The sequence below is a fragment of the Cucurbitaria berberidis genome (genome assembly GCF_010015615.1).
Source record: "Cucurbitaria berberidis CBS 394.84 unplaced genomic scaffold K460scaffold_4, whole genome shotgun sequence".
In the NCBI taxonomy this organism is placed as follows: Eukaryota; Fungi; Ascomycota; class Dothideomycetes; order Pleosporales; family Cucurbitariaceae; genus Cucurbitaria; species Cucurbitaria berberidis.
This window is the reverse complement of record NW_024468938.1, coordinates 3,351,249-3,365,376: the sequence shown is the minus strand read 5'-3', so window position 1 is coordinate 3,365,376 and position 14,128 is coordinate 3,351,249. Positions and strand designations below refer to the sequence as shown.

The 14,128-nt window shown below is 52.7% G+C and overlaps 5 protein-coding genes across 5 annotated transcripts; 2 read left to right on the top strand and 3 right to left on the bottom strand.

Annotated features, from left to right (window-relative positions):
• Positions 1-28: 28 nt before the first annotated feature.
• On the top strand, positions 29-5,752 carry K460DRAFT_153963 (uncharacterized protein). Its single transcript, XM_040926831.1, has 6 exons — positions 29-653; positions 828-1,619; positions 1,990-2,233; positions 2,372-2,970; positions 3,038-4,120; positions 4,173-5,752. The coding sequence occupies exons 1-6, from the start codon at positions 528-530 to the stop codon at positions 5,349-5,351; spliced, it is 4,023 nt and encodes a 1,340-aa protein (XP_040786476.1). The 5' UTR covers positions 29-527; the 3' UTR covers positions 5,352-5,752.
• Positions 5,753-6,153: 401 nt separating this feature from the next.
• K460DRAFT_378947 (uncharacterized protein) lies at positions 6,154-7,826 on the bottom strand (the record flags this gene model as incomplete). The annotated part of the gene is made up of 2 exons (XM_040935123.1): positions 6,154-7,625; positions 7,670-7,826. 2 exons carry the CDS (start codon positions 7,824-7,826, stop codon positions 6,154-6,156), a joined length of 1,629 nt encoding a protein of 542 aa, XP_040786475.1.
• A 281-nt stretch (positions 7,827-8,107) lies between these two features.
• K460DRAFT_288608 (uncharacterized protein) lies at positions 8,108-8,953 on the top strand (the record flags this gene model as incomplete). Its single annotated transcript, XM_040929059.1, has 2 exons — positions 8,108-8,270; positions 8,322-8,953. The coding sequence occupies 2 exons, from the start codon at positions 8,108-8,110 to the stop codon at positions 8,951-8,953; spliced, it is 795 nt and encodes a 264-aa protein (XP_040786474.1).
• A 202-nt stretch (positions 8,954-9,155) lies between these two features.
• K460DRAFT_153924 (uncharacterized protein) lies at positions 9,156-10,293 on the bottom strand. Its single transcript, XM_040926830.1, has one exon. It carries the CDS (start codon positions 10,081-10,083, stop codon positions 9,358-9,360), a length of 726 nt encoding a protein of 241 aa, XP_040786473.1. The 5' UTR covers positions 10,084-10,293; the 3' UTR covers positions 9,156-9,357.
• Positions 10,294-10,376: 83 nt separating this feature from the next.
• On the bottom strand, positions 10,377-13,203 carry K460DRAFT_291176 (uncharacterized protein; the record flags this gene model as incomplete). Its single annotated transcript, XM_040929256.1, has 4 exons — positions 10,377-10,502; positions 10,548-11,984; positions 12,096-12,605; positions 12,658-13,203. 4 exons carry the CDS (start codon positions 13,201-13,203, stop codon positions 10,377-10,379), a joined length of 2,619 nt encoding a protein of 872 aa, XP_040786472.1.
• Positions 13,204-14,128: the final 925 nt, after the last annotated feature.

The window sequence follows — 14,128 nt, the reverse complement described above, 5'->3', positions numbered from 1 at the left end:
TGAGTGCGGAGAGACAATAGCAACTTTTGATAAGTGTAAAGCTCGTCGACGGCAGCGAGAGGCCCAAGCTTCCTGCAGCTTGTCACCGAGGAGCAGCGCGACTACGCCTCGTTGGCTTCTCCTCGATTCGCTCAATCTGCTATATAACGTCTCAACTCGGCTCCGAGGCGCTTATTCAAAGCCTCACAATGTCTAGCTTTGCCTCTCGTCCACTCGGGATCATATTGGCCCCCGTAGCCTTTGCGTGCCCAGCACTCCTGAAAATCGGCGTAGCTCTGGTCGCACCCCGAAACATGACAGCAGACTTTAAGAACAGGATAGACGCCCGAGGGACATGTAGCAAGGCTGCCGTTGTGGTAGCCACCAGCCTCACGCCTTTCTTTGTCGTGCCTCTAGCTCTTTCTTCCATTCTTCAAACAAACTCCCTTCTCACCATAGTCAATCGTTCGCCCGTGTGCTTTCATCCCGTCTTGATGTCTCATTTACCTCCCCTTCATTGAGCGCTAAAGGCGCGCGCGGTTCCCGCAATGACTTCCAAGAGGATCTTCTCCTGGTCGAAGCGGCAGTCCAGTGCAGAGCCGTATTACCGGACCGGGGGATTGCTCCCTATTGACACAAACGGGCGCGACTCCAGCAATGGCTTCGAGACAAAGGTACGAATGAAGTGTTCCAGAAGACATGGTGATGCGCTGGCAGAGGGCATCGACGTGGTTGTGCAGAACGAGGCGAACTCGAGAGCGTTGTCAGAGCAGGCGCAGGGAAGCCGGGGACGAGGATGCATGCAGCTGCCTTGTGGAGCTTCACCATTCGCTGACCATCTCAACCAGAGCATCGCGACGGCTGACCCGCGACGGCTATCCAACCTCAAGATTATACCACCGGACAAGCAGGTTGCTTTCAGTCCCGTGGCAGCCCCTTACAATGCAGCCCTGGCCAATGCAGCGTCGACCCTCCAGGTGGCGTTTAATGAGATGCTGCGCTCGCCAGCACCGGGTGCTTCTGCTTGCACCGGAACAGAACTTCTACAAAAGCCTCTTCCTAGTCGGCCTCGTTCCATTTCCGCGCCGTCAACTCCAATCCTACCAGCTGAACTGCCTGGATCACTTTTACAGGATAATCAAGGGTTTCCATCTGGCTCATCCCCCTTGGATGCTGCGCCTCTGCGTCCGATTTCTCAGACTACTCCAAGGGGAACCCATCCGCCCGTCAAGTCCTTCGAGGCCGAGGGTGACTCTTTGAACCTCTTGAACCTGGTGCCTGAGCCATTGACCCACGCGAAAAGTGTCCCCAGCATGAGCGCGCGACATAGCACGATGAGGTCGGTCCGCAGCGGAAATGCTCTCAACTCCAGCGCTGCTAAGCATAGTCCATTGAAAGTGCAACATAAAAAGGCGTTGAACGAGACCAGTTCACGAAGACGGTCGACACCAAACCTGATAACGTCACCTTCATCTACCGATAGCAAGCTTTCAACGAGCCTCCTCTTAACGAGTGAAGATAGTAGTAGTAACAACCCAAACCAGGCTGGTGCGGCTAAGCTGTTGCAGCCATCGCCCCTGATCGTAGAGGGAAAAGGCTGGAATTCCGAAGTCGAAGCGCGCGAAAGCCTGCGAAATGAAGTAAGTACCGTTTGTTTCTTTGCTGGCGCGTGTGTACTCGTCAAACGACATGTTGCGCATAACGAAACAGTTTCAGAACTTTTGTATGCCGTTTCCCCAACCCCGATGGGACACTCCGCGCCTGAGGTAGATTTAGACGTCTACATAGTCAGTCCTCGCATGTTTCTTGTTCTGCCGTCTTGTTATGGCAGACCGGAGGTGCAGCTCCACCAGGCAAGGAGTGCTGGTTGTCGTTTCAAGATCCTGTTCCCAGACGTAGTAGTGGTGGGAAATTCTAGCGGCTGCCTGACACTCGATCACATTGTAGTAACCATCTCAATGGGCATTGAATGGGGCAAATACTAGATGAATTGATACTAAAAAGACACAGCTTGGCGCGTCTGCCACAACCACCCCAACGACACGCAGCAAACACACCGAAGAACTCAAAGCTACCATCACGACACAGGACCAAACCATTTCGACTCTCCAAGCTCAATTTGGTAGCCTCAGAGCATCACACGAAGCTCACGTTGCGAGTCTCGTAGACACACACTCGGTGGAAATCGCATCGCTGCGAAACTACGCAAGAGTACTCGAGGAGCAATTGGCACGGAAACCAAGTCTACATCACGGTGAGCACCTCGTAGCCTCCTGCCAGTTTCACCGCGCTTCCCCGCACGACGACGAGGCAGTTGCCTATTGGGTCGGTCCAAGCGCGTTTGTATTGTGCACCTGTAACCATCAACAAACAATAGCTGATCCACGTCTAGCCTCGAGCAACAATCTCTTGTTCCTTCTCGATACTACTGAGCCCCCGCAGACGCCAAGTCGCGAAAGCTCGCAGCACACAGCAGGGAGCGGCTCCGCTAGCTCGATCACGTCTTTCCAGAGCGCGCTTGAGAAGCAGCAGCAGCGGTCGCCACAGCGTCTACGCAATAGTCCAGAGATGGAGAACCTGCGGCGCAAACTCAGCACAACGAAGCGACCAGAAACGGCCAGCCGGAACCTTCTACCAGAACTTAACCAGTACAAACAGAACAATGTCGCGCTACAGAAGCAGATTGAATCATTGATGGCAAAGCTAAACGAGTCCAAGAAAAGCGAAAGGGCGTTGCAAACCACGCTGAACGAAGTCGAACAGAAGCTTGTTAAGTGGCAGGAGAAAGCAGACAAGGCCGAAAAACTCGCGAAGAGCGTACAGGCTCTGCAAAACACCATTGATCACCTCGAAAATCGGCTTGAGATTGCCAACATTGAGCGGCTAGATGCAGAAGAACAGCTCTTCAACCTCCAAGTTCAAAAATCCCCTTTTGACGTCGCGTTGCCGAAACTCCAAATGCCTTCAGATGCAGACCGGCGGGAGACTAAGGCAAGTAAAGGCCTCGGATGCTAGGATAAACATCCGTAACTTGTACGCCCAGCTGACTTTGACTCAGGTATCGCAGAACCCTCATATGAGCATGAGCACCGTTTTCTCGTCGGGCTCGCCCACTAGCCCGGAAACTGAATCTCAAGAGCTGTCGACACTGGCCACGTTCATTGCACACATCGAACGACTCCAGGACCAGGTCAGACAGAAAGATACTTACATCGCCGAGTTGGAGGTTGACTTGGGACAACTGCGAATGAAACATGGTCAACTAGAGCAAGAACACAATGAGACCTCTCTCCAGCTAGATATACAGAACCGCCTCTTGAGAGAGACGCAGCAAACGGATACGCACATCGAACAGCTTCGCACTGCGATTATTGACCGTGAAGCTATCATTGGCGAGAAAGAAAAGTCGATTCGTGCTGTCGAGAGACAACTAGAGCATCACAAGTTGTTACTGCGGGCGGAGATTCGAAGACATACGGCAATGAAACTCCACATTGCAGTTGAGGACGACCCTCTTCCAGAACTTACTTCACTTGCTGGGAAAGGAGATATTGATCGGTGGATCGACAAGCTCAACCAGCGCCTTAAGAAAGAGCAGCAGACCAGCGAACGCGGTGACTTGACTACCACAAGTGAGGCGCAGATAGAAAGCCTGCGGCAAGAGATTGATTTCTACATCCGAGAGATGATATACTACAAGCTCGATATCAAGGGCTACAAGAGCGATATCAGGAAATTGAAAAGAATCACAGCTCAGACGAGCAACTATGGTGACCCCGAATCGGACACATCATCGTTAAGGCCTGCGAATACTCCCAATCGGCCGCGATTCGCCTTTGCGACACCTGAACTCGGCGCGTCGGGTACCACATCGCCTATTCTGATGGGTGTCTCCGTAACCTTGCCAGTCAATCGCCCTATTACTCCGCCAATGTCAAGCCCTGCAGGTATCTCGCCGATAACTCGATCAAACCCGACACAGAAACGAGTTCCTCAGCAACTCGATCTCAACGCGCCTATGACACCTCAAACACCGACACGCAAACCCGGTTACAACTTGGCGAACGAGGCTGACAACATGGACCCTGGCATCTCTCCTCGTTCTGTCGCAAGGCTATCGCCAGAACGCAGGAAGCCCACGGTATGTAAATCTACCGTATTTGATACCAATCAGCATTTAATGTTTCCTTCAGCCTCCGTCGCCGGAACGAGAGAGGTTTGGTGATCTGCTGACCAACTTCCCTTTGAGCACTCCAGCGGCACCCCAGAGACATAACACGCAACGCAGCATGAGCGATTCGATAATTCAACCCTATAGCGCGCCGAGGACGCCTGAGACATCACCAGCAATTCCGGATATCGGAACACCAACAAACAAGAGGAGGGCAGTAGTGTTTCGAGGACGATCAGCATCAAATTCGGATGCAGGTAAGGGTAAGAGTACACCTGAAAGACCACCCCGTCCTCGGCAAGGTCTATTCGAATCTTCTACTGCGGTTAGACCAGCAGCTGGACTACAACCTAGTCCGCTAGAAGTTGATATCTTGGCTGAAGCGATGAGGATTTCCCCAGAACAGGATAAATCAACAGGACATCCGCTAGTGCCACGGAACAACTCGAACTCATCCAGCGTACGTGTTGCACCACTACCAATAATAGTCAAAGACGTTAGCGATCGAGCTGCAAGCTCTCCTTTGCCGATCTCGCCTACGGTCTTGCGCTCACGAGCAGGCTCAAATGCCTCCAGCACTGGCAACTTCCCAATCCAGTCGTCACCCCCAGCAGAGCGAAAGTTGAGTACGGCTTCTAGTTCAAGTATCCCATTTGTCATCGCTATGGGCTCGCCACATAATCCTGCTCTCATCACGCCAACAACAAGCATGCCACCAACAGCGTGCTCGATCACTCGGAACGCACCCCTAGCGATCAACGCGTCGATCTCTAGGGCTGGTGTAGGCGGTACCATGGCCTCTTCCACACCCATCACCTCGCCTACTTCGCTACCAGATAGAGCAGAGCCTCCTCAGAAGCCATCGTCAAATAAACCTATGTCATCAACACCTCCAGTCCAAGTCCGCAAGACCAGTCTGTCAAAGAAGACAGAAGACAAAATTCCCCGCTCGCCTCATACGCCGTCACACTCGCGCAACGTTAGCGGGAGCAGTATCCGTACGGCGATTCGGTTACCGAAGGCTCGGGAAAAGGAGAGGGAGGAAGCACACAGGATGAGGAAGGATAGCATCAGTATGCCGAGGCCTTTGGGTAGCCCATTTGGCATCGAGCGGTCCGCATCGGTGGGGCAGGATAGCCAGGGAGAAGGCGAGAAAAATGGAGGTACTGGTTATGCTTACGGTATCGGTGAAGCTATCTGATGAGTCGGCCGTGATAAGCTTACGATGAACGGGAACGAGAGTTGCATGACATAGTAATAGCATTAATCCCAGTATGCATAATGATGAATGAGTACCCGATTAAGTAAATGCTTGTGAAGTGAAGCCCGTCATGTGCACTAGCAGATGGGATTTAAAGCCGTAGAAAACACAAACCGAGAACGCAATAGGATGAGGAGAGTAAAAAGGTTGCATCTAATTGATAGACTACGTGTGATTCCGCCTGATAGGACGGTATCTTGACGCGAAGAAAGCCGGGTATCTTATTACGTATTGTACAAAGAGACAAGCGACAAAGCCTTCAACGGTGGCCGAATCTTTGAGGACATAAATGGCTTCCAAGACGTATATTCGCGCTCAACGGCCGCATTGATATGATGCCTCCTGCGCACCACGTTTTTCTCTCCTTCTCTCCTCTTTCTCCCCGCGATGGATACCAAACGACATATGGTACTGCTACCGAATGTGGAAATACGTCTTGGAAGCCATTTATATCCTCAAAGATTCATTGGCCACCATTGAAGACTTTGGATTCAGAGTGCGGTGCGCTTCCGCTGCACTAAAAGACCTTAAAGAGACTCCGAGGAATGGCCGCTGCATCGTGTAATGGATTCAAGTGATTTAGAAAGCGCCTACGCCATAGGACTACCTGTTCGGTTATTGTGGAGGTGTGTGCATCGTGCAGTGACGACGGTCGACTGTAGTGATGACACGCCGATAGTACCAGTGAACCGAGTTGTGATAATCGTAGTATCCAGCGAACATGGCAATGCATGCTCCGCTACTAGTAGAAAGCGTCCGGGTTGTTGTCGTGGCCCCGCTGTCCATATCCGTGGTCGACGTCATCCAGACTTCTGTACTGCGAGGGTCCTCCTCCGCGACCACGGCCTCGACCGCCGCCGCCGCCGCCGCCGCGATCCCCTCGGTACCCGCCACGAGGCCCTCCCCTATTCCCGTACGAAGTGTTCCTGCCACGACCCCGATTTTGGTTACCACCACGATAGCCAGATGGGCGATTGTCGTCCCTCCCTCGTGCGTGATGTGGTCGGTGGTCACTATGTCGGTCGTGCGGTTCTTGTGACCTTCGCTCCCTGCGGTGAGCCTTGTTGGGAAAGTAGCTCTCATACTCGCTCTCGTTCGCGGTCTCCTCTTCAATCCGTAGCATTTGCTTCTCACCTACTACGCTCTCGAATTCGAAGGCTTGGTCTTGAGGCACGGGATGCCAGTTGACAATGCGTGCGGCATCTGCTGGCCGTCCGTTTTTACGAATGGCCAGCACTACCGTCGGAGTCGGATTCTCGGAGTAGTACTTGGCTGTCTTGGGTACGGGCTCACATCTCGCTGCCCATAGCTTGTTCTCGAAGCAGGAGATGCCAGTTACTTTCCACTTGACCTTGGCTCCAATGCCCCCCACCTTGTCCAGTATGCTCTTGGGGCACGGTTTCGGTGTGATCAGTATGCTATTGGCGAGAAACCTGATGTCGTCCCTTGGAGTGCCTTGGGGCAGCGAGACGAGCGAGGTCAGCTTCTCTGTCATGGTGGATGGTATCATATAGCCAGTGTAGAAGACTGTCTTCTTGATCTGATAGGGTGGTGTGCCAGGCGGTGCGCTGCCCGACTTGACCTGTAGGTTGTGTGCGTTGATCAACTTCTGGATCTCTGCAATCTCTGCCACAGGATCGAGCTGCGTGGCGTTCTCAGCGACTTGTATGACGTCTGTATTGATTGGTCTGCGCGAAGCCTGACTCCTTGCGTTCATCAGATCCTGGTTGAACTGGAAGAAGAAGTCGCGAAAGCCCTTGGTGTGCTTGACACGGTCCTCGTATATCTTCATCGACTCTGCATCCTTGTAGGTGTAGACAATGTCCTTCAGCAGTTCTTGCTTGAACTCCATGGTGTTCCTGAACTTTTGCCCCGCGGGACCGGTCGCAGGCTTCAAGCAGACCATATCGAAGTCGAGCTTCTTACTCCGCGCAATGCGCTTGACGAGGTCACCGAAGTTGCCCTCGCCCCTGCCGGTGAGCAGCACGCTGAGGGCGTCTTTCTGGGCCATGGAGGCTTCCACCAGGGTAACAATTTCTTCGTTCCACCAACCCTTCCATGCGCGAGGTTCCTCCTTTTCGAGTCCATCGCCCGTGGCCGCGAGGATGCTCGCATCGTGCCACCAGCCTCCGTTGAGGAACATGTCGGGCGCACCAAGCTGGCCTATCGTGGCGCTGTTCCATAGCTGCTTATTCGGTAGAGGACTCGCGAATACTATAGCCGTTAGAACTGACAATTGCGGACCTGAACATACGTACATGTATTGTCGAAGTCATAGATGTGGATTGACTTGATGTCAGCCACGGCAGGCAGATCCTTGTCGTCGCATGACCATCGCTTGAGCGCGGTCACGGTGTGGTAGGTAGCCTTTCCATTTGGGCCTGCGACGGCAGGTCGGGTGGATGTTGCTAACATGGTCGATAGCGAGTGACGGGTAGAGAGCGGAGAAAAGCGCTTCGTAGCCGCGAGCAGCATCCACAGCGAATCGCGGCACTGGATTCGCACTCGGGAGAGGGCGCAAAGAAACGCACAGGCGTCTTGTTTCGTCAAGTAGTGAATGGGAGCGTGGGAGCTGAGCTGAGCTGAGCTTCTCGGTGGAGGTCGCGTCCGTAAAAGCTGCTTGGCCCGTGCTGTTCCGAACCATGCTCATCCTCGGAATCTGATTATCGTCGTCCTCTTACACCACCAACAAGCGCATGGGAAGCACGACTGGTTCGACCCTAGACGAGTCCGAAGACACTTGTGTAATATGTCTGTCGATAGTAACAGAAAAGGCCCTCACTGTTCCCTGTAACCACCACGCATTCGACTTTGTCTGTCTGATAAGCTGGCTGCAAGAACGCTCCACCTGCCCACTATGTAAGTAACTACCTATTCTCCAGGAATCAACTTGTACTGACTGTTGCCAAGGTAAGACAGAAGTGACTGCTGTCCAGTACGACTGGCAGTCCCCTACCGACTTCAAAAGTTACCCTGTCCGCCGTAGTCACCCGCCAAAGAATATACCGTCTAATGTCTCCACGCGGCCGTCTCTCTTCGCTCCCTATGGATTACCGAGGAGGCCGCGAGGCGGTCGCCGTCCGTACTCACCACCAATCGAAGATGTTGCGCTCCGTGGACGCCGTGAGGTGTACCAAAGGAACCTCTATTCACTGCACGTGGGCAGCAACCGGTTCTCAGGCTACCGCGATATCACGCCCCAAATGGTCGCAAGCTCGCCTGATCTCCAGTCAAAAGCTCGAGCGTGGATACGGCGCGAATTACGCGTCTTCACATTCCTACACACAGATCCGACTGGCTCGATTACTAATGAAAGTACAACGAGCAGCAATGCCGAGTTCCTGCTGTCCTACATCGTGTCTATCCTGAAAATGGTGGATATAAAGGCGAGCAGCGGCCATGCAGAGAATCTTCTCGCCGAATTTCTGGGGAGGGAGAATAGCAGATTGTTCTTGCACGAGCTGAATGCCTGGTTACGAAGTCCGTACACTAAGGTCGAAGAGTGGGATCTAAATACGCAATATGCAGAGGATATTGAATAACGAATGCGTGACTCTCATTGGAATTTGGACCACTGGGATTATGGACCTGGAATGTATGAAAAAGGCGGTACTATGTGCGAGGTGCTGTATCAAGCTGTCTCATTGAATGCACGTACACTCGTATTCCTGTGTGCACAGCTTCCAGTACTCTTGCAAACTCCAAGTAGATCAACCCCTAACTACAGGAACCAACTCCGACTCCCTCACCCTCCAACATCAACCAAGTCTCCACTCTAGACATCGCGCTCAGCCATCTCATCGAAGTTCTATGCATCAAGTCGTCTGGCACCCTCGTAGTTATTGGCGCGTGGCACCAGAAAAGCGTAATCTTGGTGTGAGGGGGAAGCCGCATTTGAGTCCCCAGCACCACTAGTGTGCTCAAACATGTCGTGTCGGCGCTGGTATCAGCGGTGTTCGAAATGATTCCCATCTGGGTAGTAAGAATAACGGAGTGGCGGCAACTCACGTCGTCTATGGAAGCTGTCCCTTGGTCGCTGTTCGTGCCCGGCCTGCGTGGGCATGCTATTACCGTGCGATGCGTCCAGCGGATTCCAATGAGGACTTCCGTTATCCTGGCGAAAGTTCTGCACTGTTGGGCCGCTATCTCGTGCGTGGTGCTGGCGGATAGAAGAAGCGCCGCCTTCTACAGACCTGTCTGCTCGGCTCCCAGGTCTACTGCCCGCACGACCCTCACGGCTGAAGTCTGACTCTCCATATCCGTACGGATCGTTCGTGTCGCTCTCGCTCCAGCTCTCCTCGTCGCCACCTTGTTCTCTTCTCGTCCCTCCACCAACCTCCCATTCTGCCCTCCTTAGGCCAATATTCCATACCTCTCCTATTTGCCTCTCCCCAAGTATTCTCGCAGTACGATACTCCATCACATGTAGCAAGCGCTCCATCGCGTATATTTCGCCACCAAAGGCACAACTTGAGGCCAGCAGGCGACACTGATGCGGGTGGCGAGTCATGACGACAACGCAAGCTTGGCTCATGTGTATATGATACGGGTGTGGATAAGTGAAGAGCTGCAATTCGCCGTACGGGGAGGGATTGATGAGGGAGGCGTGTGTGAGGATAGCTTGTCGGGTATGGGTGTATTGCATAGCCTCTTCTGCAACAGGACTGGCCATCGTGAGTGCTATTGACCTGATAGTCTCACAGGCTGTGGAGGACGGTGGAAGGATCTGCGGGAAGGATAGGTTAATATGTAGAATTAGATATGTTTGCTTGGAAGGGAAACACGCGCTGAGAACTGAATCGAAGCAGCTCCAACGACCACGATACACCGAGTGTAGCACCTGACTATCTACACTCGACGGTTTCTCAAGATACTAAGGTATGCAACATCCCACAACACGGTTTAGCCCAAGCTGTGACAGGTTTACACTAAATACATCATGACCCCGGAGAGCCCATAAGCGACTTATTGCGATCCTTCCTGCGCCGGCCACTGCAAATCCGTAGCTGAGAATTGCGGGAACGTATATGGCGGGATGAGCATATTCCCTGCATCCATCTCGGCACCGCCAAACATCAGCTCAATGTCGTTCTACTCATTGTTAGCGGAGAATATAGAGACCGCTTCCGTACTCACCCAGTCGATTTCGTTGAGTGCATCCATAGGGCTGCTGTCTGCTGTCCCGCTCACCATATATGCGTGGATCGCGGCTCCTGGGCTGCTGCCATCGCTCCCTTGACGCTGGCCCGTACTTGCCATCATGTTCGTTGGTATCGAACCTCCTGCGAAGCTCCGATGTCTGTGACTGAAAGACTCTGGGGGAGGCAGAGGTTGCCGAGGCTGCTGAAATGTGGCTGCTGATGCTGGTAAATCTATTGTGCCCCAGTCTATGGTAGGCATCGATCCCGGAAAGGACATGGTCTGGCCTTGCGACTGCTGCGACTGGTAAGCATATGGTTGCTGTTGCTGCGATGAAGTCTGTTGCTCAGCCACATTTCTGCCTAATCTAAATGAGGCAGCACCAGCACTGCTTTCAGTGGATTGTAGGCTTCCACTTCGGTCTCGCTCTTCTCTTGCTTCCTGTTGTCGGGCTTGATAGCCAGGCGTATGCGTACGAGGTCCGGCGTGCGGCATCTGGTTTGGGACTCTCACTCCTTTCATACTTGCGTAAATCTGGGTCTTCCCAATTAGGTCTTCTAAGACGATCCTGACCTTCTCAAGGTTGGATGTTCCGCTGGAGAGATCAAAGGCAAAGTCCAAGCCTTTCCAAACTCGCTGTTCGATAGCCAGCTCACGGGGTCCAGCATATAGCTCACTTATCAAGAGGAGGGCGACGTGATATTGATGCAGCGCGCCAATATACCATGACCACATTGATAAAGCAGGTTGTTGCTCGATAGTCATGGAGTGCTCGAGAATCATGATTGATGAGCTCATGATAACCTGTCGTAAGCGGTCCGGCATTTTGCTACGATCAGAGCTCAGATATTTCTGCAGAAGCAGAATGTATAGTCGACCTGAGAGGATGCCGTACATTTCGGACGCGAGAGCATGCAATGGTACTGTTTTGCTCAGCATGGGGACGTAGGTCTTTTCCATCGCGGCCTTGAAGGACTGGACCCGCGATAGCAGAGACGTAATCGTAACCTTGCGCTCCCCATCTTCTCTTCTCATTTCCAGCTTTGGCCGTTCGTTCCATAAGAAGCGATGCATCTCGTAGCACTCGAAGCGCATGCGTGTGATCGTCATGTCAGTGAAGTGGGTCCTATCTGTTCTGACATCGACGCCACTTTCACCGCTCTCGGCCCGGTCGAGATCAATATCATCGATGTTCAGAGGGAATTGGGTGTCGTAGTCGTCGGGCCGAATTTGTGGACGTGGACCGGTCGCCTCGGAGGTTCGAAGATCTAGGAAGCAAATTTGGTACCAAACTAGACGCCGGACTTGGATTTCGATGGGCGAAGTACTGTAAGTTGTTGGATCACGGTGCAGTCCCATGCATTCTGCCAAGCGAATAAGCGTTCCGGTGAGTGCAGAGTGAGCGCGCGAAACTTCGTTCCGGCATAGCGGAATCTGCATGAAGAGTAAGAATGAATCACAAATAGGCTACAATTTGGAGGGGGCCATGTAGAAGATGATGGGAAAACTGCGACCATTGGGGCAAGTAAAAAACTGTGGGCTCACGAGATACATTACGAAAGCCTGAAGGGTCTCCAGCTTCGTGGTACGTAAGAAGTTAGCCCTAGAAAGTGCTGCTTCTGTCCCCTCTCTGAAGTTGTCCACTAGACTCTGCTTATCAACACCGAATTCAGTCAGCACCTTGTCCTCGGGCATGGAAACAATCGAACTGAGTAGCACCGCAAATATGACAGCTTGGAACGAGATTCGAGGCTCAATCCCGGCTTTGACGCTCGCCCAGAAACTGTGGTACTGCCTCTCAAATGAAGGGCGATGGACGGCCGTTGCAATGACGTGCACGGCAATCCAGTAGTGCGCGACCAATTTATCAACCAGGGCCTTGGACGGTAAATGGGTCATAAGTGACGTCTTTTCGACGCCGGTAGCAAAGAAGAAACTCGAAGCTGGAGCGACATAGTCTCGACCGGGTGCTAGCCAAGTCTGGGGGTCCTGTTCGGAGACGGGAATGGAGTCTGAGGGTGCACGTTTCGGAAGCTCTTTGAGCGCTTGGGCGAGCTGGTAAACGATCTGTCAAAGACCGTATATTAGATGTTTGGGGAGAGCTTACTTCTTCGGAAAACCTAGGTCGTACAAGTCCACCGATTCTTTCGGTGATTCTTACTTTCCCCATGGCTATCCCAAGATCAACGACATCATCGTTACCCTCATGCTCATAGTACGCAGCATCTTCGGTAGCCAGATGGGATGGGTCAAGGTCTTTCGTATCTTCGTCGTCTTCTTGGTCACTGTATGAAGCTTCTTGGCCCGGCAGCTTGAGGGAAGAAGCAGAGATGGCAGAACTCGATTGAGTCTCTCGGGCAACATCTTCTTCGAGACTCCTCTCCAGAATCCCCATTTTCTCCTTGACCTCAGCGAGCCGTGCCTGAGCGTCCGCGTCGAGGCCAGAAGCAATGAAAACACATTGACGCGAGAGCTTGGTGCAATTCGTGCATGGGTGTCCTTTGTCGCACTTGAGTTTGCGACGTCGGCATTCGAGGCAGGACGTGATCATGCGGTTGCGGCGGCGGACGCGTGGCTGCGGAAGCTGCGTCTTTCTCTCTGCCGTGACCGTTGGAAGTGAATTAGGAGATGCATTTTGCGGGGGAAACGACATGCCTAGATCGAGGTCTGTAGCTGTGCCTGCAAAGCTGGGCCCACCGGTGCCTTACGGACGTAGGCGGTCGACTGGGGCTTTCTGTGTAACGATCAGCAGTGCGCAAGAGGATAGAGTATATAAGGGTCGAAGATGACCTGCATCCGCTCCTTGGTGTGTATTTACTTTGCCAATTGATAGTTTGTCTGGAACTGTGAATTCGTAGAGCGGGCTTTTGACCGTCATCAAGATCGCCGACCACTTAAAACTTTTTTATTAGACCTGGTAATTAGCGCAGGCTTGAATATTTCCAAAAGAGCTTTGTTGTGTCTCTTCGGTTTCTCTTCGCCGTGGATGTATGTGTCTTGTCGATGTCCTTCGAGAGCCGACTTTCTTAGGGTTGAAAGCCCCGCTCCGCGGCTTTGAGGTTTTTATCAATTATGAGTAGTTGCCAAGCTGTCGGGGCCAATTCGCCAACTTTCCTGGCTTGTTTGGGCTGATGCTGCTTGTGGATTTCCCTTGGATGGTCGTGGCTTGGAGATGACAACAGGATCCATCTCGCGTCGCTTACAGTGGAGTAGCCCGAGAGCAGCCCAGTCTTAGGCGAAGCCACCGTGTCGACAAAAGCGACGTTCTGCAGTGTCAGGTTATTCCTTGCCATAGAGTGAGTTTCTCTGTGCAACTTCGACAATTCTTCAATCACGTATACGGCACCGTCAGCGATGCACATGGTCTGAGCAGAGTAGTGTGGAGCTGCGGGCTACCTAGGTATGCGTTAGAATGATGTGACTGCCCGCGTTGATGTACGGCCATTGCGTAGCAGCATTTCGCATCCTGTTCTGGTTCAACTGAGTTCATCGGTTCTACAATAACGAAGCAATGCGAAATGCAATATCAGTTGGGCCAGAACGCGTCACGAAACGCCTGGGCACGTGTTCTTTTTAGT